Source organism: Augochlora pura, chromosome 1 (assembly GCF_028453695.1).
Source record: "Augochlora pura isolate Apur16 chromosome 1, APUR_v2.2.1, whole genome shotgun sequence".
In the NCBI taxonomy this organism is placed as follows: Eukaryota; Metazoa; Arthropoda; class Insecta; order Hymenoptera; family Halictidae; genus Augochlora; species Augochlora pura.
This window is the reverse complement of record NC_135772.1, coordinates 6,354,926-6,373,900: the sequence shown is the minus strand read 5'-3', so window position 1 is coordinate 6,373,900 and position 18,975 is coordinate 6,354,926. Positions and strand designations below refer to the sequence as shown.

The 18,975-nt window shown below is 42.1% G+C and overlaps 1 protein-coding gene across 2 annotated transcripts in view; it reads right to left on the bottom strand.

Annotated features, from left to right (window-relative positions):
* The window catches only part of LOC144478604 (protein pangolin, isoforms A/H/I/S), a 329,927-nt gene extending 311,020 nt beyond the window's left edge, over positions 1-18,907 (bottom strand). For both annotated transcript variants that reach the window (XM_078196685.1, XM_078196694.1), the window contains exons 1-2: positions 18,361-18,907; positions 18,131-18,209 (exon numbers count right to left, since the gene is read on the bottom strand). In XM_078196685.1, coding sequence (XP_078052811.1) covers positions 18,131-18,209; positions 18,361-18,510 — 229 coding nt within the window. In that variant the 5' untranslated portion in view covers positions 18,511-18,907. The remainder of the gene's footprint in view (positions 1-18,130; positions 18,210-18,360) is intronic.
* Between the last annotated feature and the right edge of the window lie 68 nt (positions 18,908-18,975).

Genomic DNA, 18,975 nt, shown 5'->3' with positions numbered 1-18,975 from the left:
CTTCAAGCTTGACATTTTTACGACCACTTTGGATTCAACTTATAAGCAACGGCTATTGCGACGTGTTAAATCTTAGTCTTAATCCGTATTTCCATTTATATGCACAGTCTAGTTACAAATACAGTGGGCGGAGAACGACAAGTTCTTCCAATGTATGAATAAACGAATCAAACGATCACAATCTCTATCTCCATCATGTATCAATTTTTTTATAAAGTGGCACAGGAAAGAGTGATGCTTGAAATCTTACTTTATCGACGAAATATGATATAATTAAATCTACTTCTTCCGGTCGAAAAGTCGCACACCAAGCTGTCGATGTGATCGAAGAAGCATTAAAATGCTGAGCACAGTGGTGTCTACATACTTTAGAATAAGAAATTCCAATCGAATTTTTTACACAATGTAAACCATTGAATGCTTACCTAAGAAATTCCAATGCAGTACCACGCGCGTAACATCCACCCCCTTCCGGCGTGGTGCACATGGCGAACGTGGTCGGACGAGGACTCGTCCGCCGTGCGAGAAACCGGCGAGTCACAACAAAAGGATAAAGTCTTGCAAATATAATTAGCCGTTCGGTCAGTTATCATCAGTTCATTTGCATGACTGAAGTTAAGCCTTTGATACAACATTGAACAGCGTTGGCGGGAGAGGAGACAGGTTCCCTCGGCAACCGCTTCATGCCACGTGTGCGCCGCGGTACTCGCAGGTTATGTTTGACCGGAGGAAAGGAAAAAGAGGAGGAAAGAAGGAGGAGGCGACGGGGAAGAGCAACAGCTGAGGAGGAGGTGAAGGAGGAAGGGAGGAGCGGAGGCCGGTGTGTTCCGCGCCGTCGTGTACCGAAGTAGTAAGTGTCGGCCCCGTCGGCTACGCCCATATAAATCCTCAGTTACCTAGTCGCTTTACGAGATACAATTATTTACCGAGACCGGCCGGCTACCTTATTTAGTCCTAGTTAACTGACCGCCGGATGGCAGAGGATCCGATTGATCAGGCCCTCCTCACCGTCCTCGCCTTTGTTCCCCCGCCGTATCACCTTTTTCGCGCGTCTCTCCTACCCTTTATTATGCCTTTCCGATACTTTCCGCACTTTCTACTCGTTTTGATGTACGCCGACCGTTCCGGGTTGCTGGATATTACGGAACGATAGAGTAGCCGACATGGTTACTGTGGGGTAACCGATTGGACTACACCTTTCGATTGTTTTCGGGCATAAGTACTGATATTTATCGAATAAAATAGATTAAATGTTTCCAACCATTTATTTTTTAATAAATTAATTCATTCAAAAGTAAAAATTTAGCCTCACAAAAATTATTGTGCTTTTCATATAAAAAAATTGTACACTGATAGATAAATTTAACGTTGAATGATTATACAATTTATAAAATATTTTTTCCTACAATGGAAAAACATTTTTTTCAAAACTGCTCCCACCATGCCGGACGGTAGCTCGGCTTCGATAAATGATCGCTTTTAGAACAATTGATACGAAAAAGGCAGTCTTATTTCACTCTGGTGAAACTGATTTATGGGTATCGCCTGTGTCCAACTTCGGTTGTGAAATGAAGGAGGTGCCTTTCGAGGTGTCCTGATTTATGTAATTCTCCGCTACTCGGTTCCAGCCTTATGGAATGTAAATGTACTTCTTTCAAGCGCGAAAACAATTGACAATCCACGAACATAGCCCGTATATTAGCCGTGAGATCTAAACCAAACTATCTATTAATGCTCCCTGCATAAGTTTGCGTATTATTCTTCACTGTACGCTTAGGATGTGCAATTTTAAGAAACGTGCTGTTCACCTTTATTTTAAAATGTCTACATAATACTTTTATGAACCAAAAATATTAAATAGTGACAGCTTTTTCAATTTGTCATGATGCGTCACACATATTGAGTGAAAAATCATTTTCTGTACCTAAGTACCGCAACGTGATTGTACGTTATACCTATGGCGAAATATGCATCTTTCAAATGTGAGGTTATAACCAGAAATCTGTTAATTTACGCTATAAACTAAACATAGTACAATCCTGGAATCGGTTGCGCAACTATGAGGGTCGATCAAGTTATTTCAACTCTAATGTAGAGTCTAATAAACTCCGTGCCCGTATCGTTATCACAGATTCAGTAATGTCCGCAATTAAGGGTTGGATGAAGCATTCACGTGCATATTGTTGTACGACGTTTAATCTTATTTCAACCTCAAGGATACCAAATGTTTCAACAGTACACCTCGCGACACCCTGTGTTTATCGAATATCGACAAACGGGCGCATCCGTAGCGCAAATCGATCGCGTAGAGAAGACATAAATTATTTCAACGCGTCGTGTCCACGCGACATGTCTCGCGCGTTTAACCTATCTGCACGGCGTATCTAGCGGACGTTAATTGCGCCCGAGCAATAACGTTGTTGTAACGACTATCATAGGTACGAGCGGGCGAACGAGCGAGCGAGCGAGCTAGCAAGTCAGTCAGCCCAGCCAGCCCAACCAAGCCAGCCAGCCAGCCAGCCAGGCAACGAACGACCGAACCAGCGTTCCGAAAGAACGGTGTAACGTTGCCGGTTCGCTCCAACTCGCCGCTTGTAAATCATTCTCGCCGCTTAACCTGACATTAGCGTGACAGGGTGTTATCCGGGCTCAGTCATTTTAGCATATGGTTAGCAGATGCCACTGAACGGAGCGGTTTCTTTTCCTCCTTTTTAATGGACCCAGTCGTCGATAATTTTCACGTGTAAACGCGCACGTTTCTCTGCGAACACCAACAATTCCGAGAGGATCGAGAACCGCATCGCTCTTCCTTTCTTCCCTCCCAAATCGAATCTCCTTCGTTCCTACCAACCAGAATAAATTTCTCGATCGGAAAGCAGCTCCGAAAATGAATATCGCTCGCACGGAGGCATCGCGGCCGAGCTAAATGGCCGCGCGAGCTGAACAGAAGGGCAGAGTTTCGAAAGCCGGACTAGCTGTTCTAAACAAAGAGCTTTACAGCCATATTTATAGTTGTCGTAAAACACTACGCAGATTGCTAACCTTCGTTCAACGGGTGCCCGCGCGCTCTCGCTCTTCGCTTCTGCGCGCCTCGTTCACCGTCCTCGTTTAGTCCTTTCTCGTTACTCTTTGCTTCCCTCCTGTCTTGTTTCCTCCTGCACGAGTCATCTTCGGTTCTTTCGTTCTTTCCATTCTGACTGTTCTCTTCCTTGTTTTATCCACGCGATTCTGCACGCCTCGCTCCTCTTTCCGTTCTGCTGGCTCCTCCCGTTCGGTCCTAAACCTTGCCGTGTCTCTGGTGCTCACAACGGCCCCAGAGTTTCTTCGACTATGCTTGGACGTATTTTCCTAATCAATGGACACTTGGAATTTCGCTGAGATGATACTAATAATAATAATAACCATATTTATTTACAGACCAAAGCACCTTACTCAACAGTAAATAAAAGGAATGTACAAATTAGCATAGTGTTGCGAAGTTTTTATATAACAATACACGAATAATGCTATTTGCATTCTGCCGGAAGATGCAACATCTTCTATCACGTTTGAATATATTACAATATTGTATCACATTGTAAATGATTCTGTTTATGCAGTTATCATGGAGCATACAGAATCCGATGAGATTTCAGGGCTGATGATATATAATGCTTAGGCGTCTCAGTATCAGTACATACTCATAATCGCACGTGGACGTCGAGTTCCCTAGGAATTGGACAATTAAATGTAACAATTTACGTTGCACACGTTCAATATTCATATTTAAATATTGATGATAGACCAGACAATAGAACTATACTGAAGATGTGGTCTAGCCAGACGGTAGTAGAACAGACATTGTTAATATCACTAAAGAAAATGCAGACGCTGTGATAACATGACCGAGGGCGGTGAACGAATCGCAAATTGTCAACCGACAGAAGTTGAGCAATTAGCGGGAGAGGATTGATCAGAACGCGGGCGTTCTCTCGCAGCAGCTTTTTTGTCTCGTCGATCGACCCTTAGAAATTTCTTGTTTCTCCGGAGAAGCGCGGCGGGGCTTGACAACAGGTCGACGACGGTCTTCTGGCGTTAATTGACTGGAGAGCCGTACGGTCGAACGACTTTGTTTGACGAAAATCGTTTCGACAGAGCCTCGGAAACAGGCAGGACAAACCTGAATCGTAACCACGGGTCCGGGAGGGAAACCGGTATTTTCGGGGCATGCCTGATTATCATACGTGCCTCTTTGCTTTTTCATTCTTCTCCGCTGGCATGATTCCCCTTTTTTCTCTCTCTCTCCTCCTCCCCCTCCTCCTCAATCTTTCTCTCTCTTTCTCCGTCCACGCCTCACTCCGATTCTCGGCTCTCCGCTGTTTCGAATAAAACGTGCGTCGTAACGCTAATACGTTTATTAGGGTACCATAGCCAGTAATTTGATGATCGTGGATATTATAAAAGCGTAAAGAGAGTCATCACAGCTCGCGGATAGAACTTTACGACACGTGACATTGCTCTTTATAGACGCGGCCGTTTCTCTCTCCCGGTTATTCCACGATATAATAAAGCATTTGTCCTGGACCGTTACAGTTCCAATAAGTGGCTACGAATTATCCGAGACCCCGTTCAGGTGCATCGGAACGCGGTTCTATTTATTCGAGGAATTTGCCGACGGGGAATATTCAAATCATAATTGAAGAACATCACTGGCATTCCGGAATCCAATCTCTTGTCAACCGGGAACTGTGAGCGCGTGTGTCAACAGTGAACGGATCTCGACCTTTAAATAGCGTTAATGTTTATCCATGATGTAACTAGGCGGTTGCAGGTACGCGTACGCGTAATAAGTTATTCAATTCCGGCTATTATTAATCTTGTCAAAGTACACCGATCGCGTGTAAACAGCGCGTGCCATGCGTCCAGTGCTGCGATATTGCGAGATCACGCTATTCAACGTTATTTAAACCGAGTAGTGGACATCCTCGGTGCTGAAAACGAGCGAACCCAGGGACACCGATAATTTCGACATTGATACGACGCGAACGGTCATTTATGAAGAAGCGCAAAGGAATGCTATTGGAAAAATCCAAATTTGCTAGAAAAAAAGTATATTGCTGTAACTAGCGATAACCCGGTTAAATTGAACAAATTTGGGGATGAGTCACAGTTCTAGTCTGAATCTTAACGGACTCGTACAAGAAGTTGCATCGCCCTAAATCGTTCGGATACAAGTGGGTCTCTATATATTGGTAACAGCAAAGCCGACAAATATTTTTTATCGTTATCAGAAAGGTATCACATCTTCATAATCCTCAGTCAGACTTATGTAAATTTTTCAAATAAAATTTTATTCGAACATATCGAATAAATTTTTACATACAATACAAATTTCTAAAGTCAATTCTCCATCTTACTGGGCAATATAAACCGTAGCTGCGTTTCTGAGTGCAATATGTATTGTAGTTTGTAGTATTCCCAGTTTGTACGGATTTGAAAACATCGATAGACAAATAGAGTCGACAAAGGATAAATGAGTATGTACGTGCTATCATTAGTAAGATGATAGCTACCTAGCGGATCAGAACCATCCATAAATGGTAAAGAAGCGTCAAATGATGCTGCTGCCACCGGAACGCATGGCGGTTCCACTCAATCACCGCTAAATCCGCCTCAAACCAGGAAAATCACGTCGCTACGTGACCTCGTGGAGAAAGATGCGACCCTTCGCGAGAAGATTGACCAGCGATAACGGCTGGCTACCCATCGCATGAACGTATCCGAGCTTATCTTGTTATCGGCGTTGATCGGATCACGCGATTACCGCCGCGCGTCTGGGTATTAGCGCTGGTAAACCGTTGGTCGCGCCTAGCACGGTTTTCTAGCGATTCGACGCCGATCTCACGTGAACGACGCTGCCGGCGCGTGGATCGTGGTCCTCCAGACGGAAATGTTTGTCCGCGGCGTATCGTTGCACGTTATCGCAAATCGCGAATGTTCAACATGTTTGTCGACGCACTCGGAGCTCGCGATAAGTCTGTTGACCGATTCCCTGCCGATAGGTGAGAACGTCTACGTGAACCGAATACGGTCACGATTGCGGGATCTTGCTTCTTACGGATTTTTCACGAGTATGACAACGGTACTGAAAATAAAGCAACTGACGAACACGTGTCGCGGGTCAGGGACCCGGAGATTTTTGGACGTCCGTCGATAATGAGAAGTCAGCGAGTCTGTAACGTGAACTTTGCATTCCATTGATCCTGTGTGACAGAGCTGGACAAAATTTTTCGGATGACGGATTAGCGATAAAGTTTAACGAATAATATCATATTCAATATTACCGAATAAATGTCCAATCCCATAAATATTTATCAGGGTAAGATATTTTTGGGATAAAAATAAATTTCATGAGGAATTCATGAAAATGATAGAATATATTATAAAAATGAATAAAGATGATGGAATATAAAAATGTTGTATCGGAAAGTTTGTTACTTTTACGTAAATTGATCAATAATGTATAATTAAATAATAATTAAATAATAATTAAATAATTTTTCTATGAATGTAGAGGAAGACAACGGCAATTTTTTGATATTGAAATTCAACGTATTCTGAATGTATTCATATAAAAATATTCTTATAAAATTACGTAAAAGTAGAACCAGTCAGCAATTATACACATCATTATTCGAATAATTATATAATTTCTATTCGAATAAATGTGCGTATTAAAAAATTATCCGAATAAATTATTATTCGAATAAATAGAGGGAATAACTTATGAGAAGAGCGCGAAAACAGTGCCGTCGAAAGAACGGAAAAAAATCTCCTCATCCATCGCCAGAAGAAAATTAATGACATAACAGTGTTCCCAACATTTGCTGTACACCGAACTTATCTGCAGATAAAGGGGCCGTGAGATGTAAGCACCACTAAAAATCTCATAAATCCCGAGCAGCATTGTGGTCTCGAACAAGACTAACAACTTTTGTTTTAAAATTGCGAGTGGCCCAATTTTTCGCTTTTATCTGACTAGATGCTATAGACTGCGGCGCGTCCCGTCGACCGACCAAACCGAAGCAACGAGAACAGCTCGCGAGAAATAAGCAACGTGTTCGAATGGAATCCGCAGGAGACTCGAAAAGGCGTGTTTCTCTCTTCCCTGCCTCTTTCCTTTCGAATGGAACACGAGGGTATCGTTCGAGTCTTCGGGTAACGTTTCGCTCCGCGTTATAAACAATTCTAAAAGTCACCGTAGAAACCTACAAACACCATACATTTCGAAGAAACGACGGGCATCGTCGAACGAAAATAGATCGTAAACGCCAGCACGAGATCACCGAAATTCGGTGTCAAAAAATTCAATTTATGCTCGGTTATAAAATTTCGAAAAACCCCGATCTCTCGCGCGAGATCCGAGCATGACCACAAACACGCCAAGCAAAAGCAAACATATTTTCTGGACCCCTGTCTCCGTTTCGTGACGCCTCTCCCGCGGGCGTATTCTTTTCTAGAAACGCCGTTTTACAGGGAAATTTGTTTAACCGTTTATAAAGGAAGGTGCAAGCACCACCGCGGGGTGTAGTTGCCGACCCTATGGGGATGGGTGCGGGTCCAGGGTTGGGGTCCTCTTCTTGGGCAACCTCTTCGAATGCAAGAAGTCCGGCAGGTAGGCTCGTTAGCGAGCAGGTAGGTAGGTAGAGGCGAGTCAGGGTAGGTGTATAATGCTGACTGTAGTCGGTGTGTCTGTATTCATATACTGGGTGTTCCCGTAATTTTCGTGAAACTCAACCGCTGTTACGTTAACAACTTCTCCTTCAGCTCTCGCTTCTTTATTATTTACTTTACCTTGCTCTTGTTTAACACCCTCCGCCACTGTTCAACGACACGTTCGACGCATTTCTTATATTATTTGATTAGGGAATTCAAGCGATTCCTGTGAGTTATCGTACATTCTTAAATTGTGGCTTTTCTGAGAAGCAATTAGACAATACATAAAACAGAAGAATTTCGACTATACAAATATTGTTGTCCGAGGACACTTTAAAATAAACCTTCTTTCTTATCGATATGCGTGAATGCAAACTTTTCATATTTGCTTCAGAAACAAGCATTGCTTCTCTAACTAGGTATCTCATTTCACATGCAAGTATGTACTCCGGAACTCATTTATAATTGGCGTGAATAACCTGGTTATGTGGACTTTACGTGGCCTCCTTCCGGTTTATACAAATGGAGCTCCACTATACTACTTTTCACTTTTACTCAAGCGTACGTTTACGACAGCCTCATAAAATAATGAAAACGTAAGAGACTTTGACGAGAGCAACGGCGAAAGAAATCGTAAGTCAAGGGAGGCTGCACCATGCGCGTTCATTCTGCAAAACTCGGTTAGGACACATAAAACGTGGCTGAAGGATCGCGAGCGGGAGTCGTCGGAAAAAAATGGTAACGAGTCTATTTCGATGCAGAGGATTCCTGGTAGCTCGTTAAATCACAGATCCACCGTTCCTCCACCTACCGCAGGGCGATAGAGGGTCAGGAGCAATAACTCCGTCTGGTCCACATCGCACCGGAAGTAGTCGGAGTGCGTCGTGTCCCGTTTGACGGTCGTTCGGTGCTATCTATATCCTCGGATATTATTCCGACACCCGGTATACGATGCAGAGCGTAAGAAATGGGTGGGTTAACTCCGCGAGAGAAGGCGAAGAGTAAGACGAGAAAAGGAAGCGGTCTGAAAGGGCGAGAGCGAGATTCGAGCGAAGGAACGAGGAACGAGTGAGACCGGGAACGGGAGTAGGAGAGAGAGAGGAAACAGGCGTGAAGAGGAGGGTAGGAGTGAGACGGGGAAGACGGAGCGAGAGGGAAGATAGAACTCGCTTGGGTGCCATGTGCATTGGTGAGCGGATACACAGTGTAAGGTTCGGAGGGAGGAAGGTATTCGGGCAAGTTCAGGGTGATGCCGCTCTTTCCCCCCGTCCTCTCTGTCGCTCCATCTCTTTCTCTCTTTTCCTCTCTTTCACTAATTTTCTATCGCGCGCACACTCGTATTATCTCCTTCTCCGACCGCCGCTAACCCACTCTCAATTTCTATCCGCCTCTCTTTCTCCTGTCGACTAACCGACTCTTCTATCAATTTCTCTCGGTCTCTTTCCTCGAACGCAGCCCGTCTCTCTCGCCTCGTTTCCTCCGGCTCTCGGTGTATGTGTCGACCCGCGCGAACCTACCTCCTTGCCCTTTCCGCCTCTCCCGGCACGACACGGCTCGGTTCAGCTCGACTCTGCTCCTCTCTCGACGCGGCGCGGCGCGGCGCGGCGCGGCGCGGTATCAGGGCTGCTCATTTCGTTTCGTTTCGTTTTTCGTCTCCGAGGATAAGCCTACGGTATGCTCGAGGCGATCTAGGCGCCCAACCGCCTACACGCGAACTCGTCAATTACTTCGCACAACGAGACACATCGTTTATGGCTCTTCCCTCGGTCCTTCGTTTCCGCTCCTTCTCCCACGTTCACCGTCTCCCCGTCCCTGTTAATCCCTCTTTCTCTTTCCAGGCTGCGAAGCACGGCGCTGTCGACGCAACCGGGTTGCATACGATATTTGCGGCGAGGTGCAATCCGGAGGCTGAGGCACTTTCCAAGTAGCGACAAAGTGTATATCAGGGCGGCGAGCACGCTTTTGCCAGCTCGGCTGCTACCAGAGGATTGCTCTGCTCTGCTCTGCTCTGCCCTGCTCCGCTCCGCTCCGCGCCGCGACGAATCTTCGGATACGAAAGCACGGAAAATATAGTGCTCGCGAGAGATTGAGCTCGCGGAAAATGAGCGACCCACTTGGAATGCGTTCCGACGCGATACGCTCGTGTTTCCGAACTTAATTCTTCCTTTTTTCGCGCCACCAGAATATTCGCGGAACAACGTCGACTCTCGCACCCTGCAAATTTCTGACATATAGAAGCGGATGCTGTGGATTAACGAATCTCGTTTAGGAAAGCGGCGAACGATGCGCGTGAGAAAAGAGGATTGGTCGCGAGCTGCAACCGGTCGAGTTTGCGTTAATCCAGGCTACGGTTTATATTTATTAATGTACATTAATTGATTGCTGCACTATATTATTCACAATTACAACCATTACAAAATTCTAGATTGTAATTATTTTCGTAGAAAAGAAGAGAATGTACATATATTTTTGCGAGCCTATTATTTACTTGAATGCTTAACCATTGAAAACGAAAGAACTGATTTTTTTCTAAGAAAAATAGTTAAGTAATTACTAACGAATTTCACTAAACTATATGCATTACGTTTTTCATTGCATTAGCAAATCTATTTTAATAAGAAATATTTCACCAATGATGATAAAGAGTATTGTGTCTTTTTTCTAATTGTTATTCCTGTATCCGAACAAGAATAAATGATTGCGTCATTAAGCATAATATAATATTGATGTCTATTAGCGATCTTATAATTGTTATAAAACAATACACATTGATCACGTTTAGGATTCGGCAATCAAAGTGTTAAAGAAAAATTTGTAGACAACGATGCACGATTGATAGATTGAAAAATAGACACTGAAGCGAACAGTTTTCCTTCTTTATGCATTACAATTGATAAATCAAAAGATGAATACTAAAGCAAATAGCATTTCTTCTACCAAGAGATGGATGGAGTTACTAAACGTATGCTTAGAAGTGACGGAAGTTTACACGGTCATGTAATTCTCTAATATTTATTCTGCTGGTGTCGTCAATGAAGATAACACGAGCCGCGGAATTTTCTCTCGCGAATGGTCTTTCGTAATCCCAAACCGAGTTGGCGAAGATTTTCTCACGTTACGGTTTTACTGGGATATCAGTCCCAGATTATGATCGAGGCCCACGAGGGTAACGTCACAAGAGAAACAAACTTAGGCATCGCTGTCAAATTTGGCATATTCGAGAATTAGCAGTGGTTGTTAGACTCTAGTACTGGAAGTGCAACGAACTAAACTATTCTGACAAATCTGAATGACTGTGGAAAAGTATAATAATGAAAACGTTTGTCAAGTTAGCGATTCTAGTCAATCAGTCACGAGAATTTCGAGTGAGAAATGTTTACGAGAATTCGCGTTCGCGTTTGAGCTAATTTTAACGAATGATTCAAGAAAATGTCATGTTAAATGGAATTATAAATATATCACTTGGTATAGCAATTTACTAGGTTACTTTCTAGAATTCTATAAATGTAACTGCTAGTTTAATAAACGAAGACAATGGTTTTGATATCTGAATACAAGATACGTATCTATCTGTAGATACAAGATATAATTCATAATGAAAATCGCCAAAATTTAATAACACTTTTTTAAGCCTAGCTCGATCCTATATCGATATTCGCAAATCAAATTATTTAAATTATTTAATCCAGATTAATTGTAATCTGACAAATTGTGTTTGGATACCTTGATTCTTTAAATATTTACAGTTAAACCTATATCATTATTTCATCGAAAATACTTTTTACGAGACGAAACAGTAACTCATTTGTTTCCAGATAAATGGGATCCAACTGTCGCTTTTGTACATTTTTTCTGCCATATTATGACATAAGTTACATCATAATGGTCGAAGAACTTTTCATTGAAATTCATGGGGAAGTAATTCTAGGACAGTTTCGTCGGACTGAAAACGTTCGGTACACATGTTCCAACATTTGGCCTCCTTTTACAAATGAAAAGATTAACCACAAGACAAATTGATATGCATAAAGTCAAAGCTGTTATTGCAATATAATAAGATTCGTTTGAAAAAAGACATATGCGTACGTCGGATCGACATATGTGTTCAGTTATGCTTAGGGCGTGAGATTTCCTCCGGAAATTAATTTCCTACAAGCGGTTTACTTACAACATTACGGCACGCACCTGCGTTCTACCGAGCTCCTCGAATCATAAATTTATTGCCAATTTGTTTAAATCATCGCCGGGAAATCGTAAGAATTCTAGAAATTATCGAGCCCTCGGTAACTCGTAATAAACATAAGCTTCGATAATAACGCGAAGACATTGCTCCCATTCGAATTCCAAGAAACGCGAAATTTACGAGAACGAAGGGGCGTTGTGGCGTTCTTGTTTGTATGCAATAATAATTTCCCAAAGCACGGTTTACCGTGTCGATACCCGCGCATCGCCGAAAGACGCAATTTTGGACGCATTCGTGTATTTTAAAATTACTTGGCGGCCAGAAGCACGCACTGTCACGACGGGCAAGAAGCACGTTTCTCTTTGCGTTTTCTGTTATTATACCGATACATCGTTAGTGTAGCTCCGGTGCGGAACACGCAATGCTGCTAAATTATGGTCGAAAATTCAGACCCTTCAGTTCTCCGTTCAAAAAGCCTGAGTACAAAGAACATGCGAAATGTCCGCGGCATCGTTGAATACTGTGATTCTAGAAGGATACAACTCGAGGAGACTTCCAAAAATGAAATTTTTTAAATTACGCTCAATCACGGTAAGAATACTCTTCAGAATCGTGATAAATAAATTTGGAGAATTGATACCACCGTGATTGCATCAGTTCTAACAATTAAAAAGGTAAACAAGATCTGTTTGCAGATATCGAAATTTTACTTTCTTGTTATCGAAGTTTCTCGTTATTCTTTATTTACTCTAGACCAAACGATGCCTATCACTATTATTCGAAGCAACAAGTATTTTGAATTTTTTCGTTTTAAGAAACTATAATTAATTTTAAAAGCAAGATGAACTTTCCCAACTGTTCGAGCAGAATTCTAAAAATAAATATTCTACACAAAACTTCATAGTTCTATCCATGAATTTCTTCGTCGTTACTCTGAAAGAAGTTACTGTTCTTTCATGAGGTGTCATCCTTTTTTTATCAGCAAAATCAAGATCTGAAACTTCGTACACGGTTCGTTTAAAAAAATATCCAACAGTATTGAGAAAGAAATACGTTTTACGGAGAAAAGCGGGAGGTTTCGTCGAACAATCGTTAAGAAAATAATGCCAGGTACTAACGAGGGATACTGCGGGTACATAGACATCCAGCAGAACGACGTCTAATGAATTGAAAAAAAGTTCATCGGACGTATCACGCACCCATTCAGGAGAGGCTGCTAGCGGAAAACTAGTTTCAGTCTGCATAAAAAAGGGTCCAGTGAAGTAATTGATGCCAAGATTAATCCCACCTCCAGCCTCCTCTAGCCTTCCTCGAAGCACCATAATTAACCACTTAAGCGATTACGACGGATCCCGACGTAATATTTTGCACGTTCTCTTTCTCTCTCCCTCTCTACTTCTCATCCCCTCTACTCTGCTCTCTCTTTCACTTTGGTTCTCTCTCCCTCTCTCTCTCTCTCTCTCTCGTTCTCTCTCAGTCACTCACTCACACTCACCCTCCCACGGCGGACGGCGAGTGCAACGAATTCTGATCCGCGCGCATTATTTGCGCGTAATTGTACGTCACAGAAAGTGATTTTCGTGTCGTGGCTGGCTGCCGCGTGCGACTACCGTCCACACAAGACAAATTACAATAATTTAACACTCCACGGATTCGATTACACTTTTATGGAACTTGACAATGTATGAGGGCGCCGTTTAACGTAACATATGGTTTTCCTAAAATACATCGTCAGGAATCACTTACGCCGGCCGCAACCGCAATTTGTAGTACTAGAAGACGGATGATCGTTCTCGAGGGCGACTGACATCAACGATCCGACTCCGATTCGGATGAAACTTTGTGACCTTGAATAACAGCCAAATAGTGCGAACATATTTTGTTAGTCGCGAGAGGTAACAACATTCTACATTGTTCCATTACTTCTGTGACAACTTGGAGACGCAAACAAATTCGTTCGTCAAGAATTGGATGGTTTGAGTGATGTTGGAAAATTGAGCCAATTATACTCGTTCACCAAAATACAGCGATTGTATATGTAACAAAGAATGCGACATTCATTGTTATAAATTCGTAGACGGCTGAGCATGCTAACAAACTATTCTTGGTTGTAGGAAAGATAATCTATTGTGTCATTTAATTAACTAAATACAAATACTACATTTTAATATTGTAAATATGTATACTCTTGATTTTATAACAAAAAATCGTGTTAGACACCTGTACAATCCCTGCATTTTTTAAATAAATATCACTATAACAATTTTATAAAGAATATTTTATTGGTTCCAGCATTTCATGTAAAACACGTCATTTAACTTTTATTGATCAAATTCTTTTCCATCTGTAACCACTTCCAAAGTTGATGCAAGGACTAAGAATTTAAAGGTTGTTAAGTACCCTTAAACTTTTAAACGATATGTAAAAAAACAGCGTTGTTTAAAATATCAGAGTTGCTTGATTTTGTTTCCGATATACCATCGATGTACCAATTCGGGCACTACTAGTAGTCCCCTTGAGAATTGTTGAGAAAAATTCAATTTCCGGGTTAAGCAGGCAGCGTAGTGCGAGCGTCAACAGTTTCAGCTATCAAGCGGTAAAAGCTCAAATCAAAGCAGTCGTAAAAGTGTCAAGCGTGATGTTTAAAAAGGAGCCACACGTCAAAAACGGAACACGGGAGCTGAGAACATCAAAACAAGCAGCGACGCATCAATCGATGCCGATTTTTCAAGCTTTATTTATGGGTTTCCTTATCTCGAAACTCTGTCCAAACTGTCAGGGCTGTCTCGAACGCGTTAATCGGATTATTATAGAATCTACCGAACCCCCCGCAGTACCTTTTACACCGCGAAACAATCAGTCAAAGTATGCGAGATCGAACGAAACTGGCAGATATTTTCTTTCATCGTTGCGCGTATTCCTCGACGCTTCCGAGCACGTCGTTCCGCGTGTTCGAATATCGGGCGAGTCAAAATCTTGGCGAAACAGTTTGTAACTTGTTAAAGCGTTTTGGCAACACGGTGACAGCGTGTTCGCCGGCACGACATCGATTTGTCAGTGACAAAGTCGGTACGGGGAGGAAGAAGCGCCGAGCAGCCGGCAGATCCGGAGTGTTTCATTGTATAGCCGTCGCTAACGAGTTACAATTTGTTTCAAACCTGTCGCGAGAATAATGGCGTTCCGTAAACTTCGGTCAATTTCCCTCGGCTAATTGGAATTAACTTTCACCGCGGTTTCTCGCCGAAAACCCTTTTCGCTTTTAACCGCGCCAATTCGATTTTCCCCTCGTCGCGTCATTACTTTTCCATTCTTTCGGTTATTTTTCGTTTGAATATCCGACGTGCTAAACGGTGAAAGGGAATTATAATGAATTTTTGAAATGTTTACGGATCTGTCAATACCGCAAAACCTTTTACAAATAGAAACATGCTGGATAATTTTTAATTAGGTATAATTACTGTCGCATTAAAATTTGGGAGAATAAATATTGCTCTCTGGATATATTGATATATTGAAACATATAAAATTTATTTCTCATTTATTAATACTAATAATATATTTACACAATGTTTTTTCGTAAATCACTAAGTTGCGTGTTCTTCAAAACTCAGTCAATCCTCCTATAATACCGCATTTTAGGAACACAATTTTGATATAACATGTTGTAAAAATTGCGATAGTCTTTTTCCAACACGGTATTCCTATAATACGGTTTTTATTTTCTGGAACAATTTATATGGACTACAAAAATGTTTTAATCTCGTCACGATTTGTTGTTACTTGTTCGCTTTAAGACGTACATTCAAACGTGTATTAATATACTTATTAAGTAAAAAAACTGTCAATAAGAATCCTAAATGCGCCAAATAAAAAGGATGAAATGAATAGTAATTTTAGAAGACAATAACAATAGTAATTAAAGTGGCAGTGGTTGCATGGAATTATTAAAAATACTTTTAAACCAATTTGTTGTGAATTAATCTTGTTATAGGACGATTCACTGTACTGTATTGAAAACGTTAATAAACTATACGAATTTACTTGTAATTTTATGTCAACTTAACTGTCTAATTCATCTTCTATCGTAATGGAATAATTCACTATACATTGTATTAAAAATACATAGATGCGAAATATAAAGAACTATGCAACTCTTAATGGAAATATCAAGGGATTATTGAACTATTTCTGAAACTTCAAATGTCATCGAAAGTGAAAGAGCAGAAACATCTGAAAATTTTCGGATCTTGAAGAGGGAAAAAATGGAACAGAGAGGCCCGTTGTGTTTCGAAGGCCAATAAACTGCTTCAAAATTTTTTGGACGCTACTTCGGGGAGGCGCGCTGTTTATTGCCGTTTCTGAGAATCCAAGCGTCGCCATATTTAGAAGCGACAGATAGAAACGGTATTGTGTGCCTTTGTAAAAGCAGAAACAGGGCCACGGATGCCTAGAAGTTTTCTTCGAAAAAAAGGGACCGCATCGACAGTTCTCACAAATAAAAAGGACGAGTCGCCGTTGGGGCTCTAGATCTATCTGCTGTATAACGAATGGATTTCATCGATACAGTTTGATCGCAATTTGATGAATGAAAATAACAGCGAGAAATTATATTAATTTGAAAATTGAAGCCTTGGGGAGTTATTTACATCAAAAAAAGAATAGCTCTTTTCAAAAACTTGTCCTATAAAACGACATAAAATAGTTTACCCTTGACGCATTATATAAGAAATTTGAATGATTTAACAAGGCAAGCGGTACACTATTCGCAGCAACCGCTAAACGCGTCGCTAAAATGTTGCAGAGTAACAGTTTAGCATCAAGCGAAGTCTTCCTGTTGACATTTTCAAACAGAGCGCGGCGCGATCATTGTGACGGTAAAAACGCTAATGTCGCCGGAACAAGAAAATGGTAAAAAAAAATATGAGACTGTCATTTTATCGGGGTTCCATTGCAAAATTCCAATTACTAACATCACGGTAGAATAATTATAGCCACAATAAAAGCACGTGTATTTAACACGAGACGAACCGGAAGTTTGCCGCGTTTTCAATGGGAATGCAGCAACGAGATCAGAGGGAATGACGCGGGAAAGCGTAGTTTTCTGGAAATACGGTGCAACAAACGATAACACGACACCGATAATCTTATTCCCGGTGTGATATCATTGATCGCGGTGTGGACAGAAACGTTGGAACGCTGAATCGAGCGTCTAAATTATCATTAGGACATAAAAGCGATTTGCCATGAGTAGATTACGTTACAACATCGTAAGATAACCACCTACAATGACGTTAATTTATATGAATCAGAGCTGGCCCCTACGACACGCATATAATATCATAACACGTTATCAGATTTCATAGCCGAGCCAACGATAAACGTCCGACGGGAGATATACGTCTGACGACTTTCTGATCTCGTTATCGGTGATACGATCGCGTATCTGAAATCGCGCTTTTCCGCGGAGTCGAGTTCTTTGCCAAGTGTGCACGAAAAGTTGTCAATTTGATGAAGCGCTTTCAATCTACTACCTCCAAATGTTGCAACCGTATCATGAAACTTCTGATTGATCGTATTATAAGTTTATTTGCACGCTTGTTTATAGATTATTAGGTATTAACGAGCGCTCTAGAAAGTTGACCGCTATTTTCTGTGAGTTTCGGTATTTATTTCGAAGAATATCAACTTACATGAAAATAAATACATATATCAAAGTGTTGAATTGTCTTTTAATTTTGAATTGCAATCGAAACTGTCATGTAACTGCGACTGTAATTTTGTTAAGGTTACTAACCATGATATAGCTTTGGATTGTTGATTAAGCCAAGATTAAATTCTTCGAATGTTATCAACTATTATCTGTCTCAGTGGCGCGGCGTGACGCTGTGTCAACGCTTTTACAGTTGCACGTTTCATGTAAGTACAATATGTAAAAAATCAGACCAGCGAAAATAAAATAAAACAGCTGTCCAGTTCATATGAAAAAAAATTCTTCATTCAATGTTCTTTCATCGAAGTGTCTCTAGGGTCCAAGTGAATTCTTTGCGTTATCAAATGATACGCAGCATGGAAACTACATCAACTATGATAAACAAAAATATATATTTCTGAATGAAACACGTCTCCGCACAGATTCCCACATGTGTCATCCGCAAAAGGCTAACAATGTTGACTATGTAGAATGTATAACAATTCATTCTTCGCCTTGCTACCATAAAAACTAGAGTAACTGAAATCTTCGGTTCGACTTACCGAAAACGGGGCTGAGGTCGGATCTCGTGGACGTCTTGCCTGTCGTCGCATAAGTTCCACCGGCGAGCGAGCCCTTTTCCTGCAACACACATGCACGCACTTAATGGCGACGTCCTTAGGCTGTCACGAGCTTGAAGACGGATAAAGGAAGACGTCGATTGGTCGTAGGCGACGCTAGGCGTTTCGCACGAAGAATCATTGTTGGGTAAACAAGGAGTTGCCGAACGCACCTCAGATTCAGTGAGGTCGATGAGGGAACTTTTCTCCTCCGTAAGGTTTTCGGAGGACCTCTTCTCGTCCTCGCCCTCATCCTTGAAGACCTTGACCTCGTCCTCGCTGCCGAGATCGTCGCCGCCGCCGCTGCTGCTCACGTGCGGCATTATTGCTGGCCGAGCGACGGCCACCGTCTTTCCTGTCTTTCGTTGTCCACTGATTTATCGCGAGAGGTGTGTCCGCCGGACTAACGAGAGGTTAGGCGGCCGGAACCGGCTGACGCGGGAAATTCGAATGCCGGTCCCCCGATCCAGCAACCGGCTGCGAGATTATGACCACTGTCTCCGATCGACTGCGACGACGTTGGACTGTTGCGAGCGATCCGACGGAGCCGCGACTACTGTACCGCGGGATGTTACTTTGCGTAACTCGATAACGATGCCACCGTTAGAAAAGACACACCAGGGCCCTTCTGTCTCACTGTTTGCCGCACAGAACGATGAATAGAATACAATCGAATGAAACACAGAGAAATAATGGTTCACCGTCACCGTCACTTTTTGCCTTTACACTACCGTCGCCACCGTCGTTGACAGAGGAGGTTAAGGCTACACACTTCCCGGAACAATTTC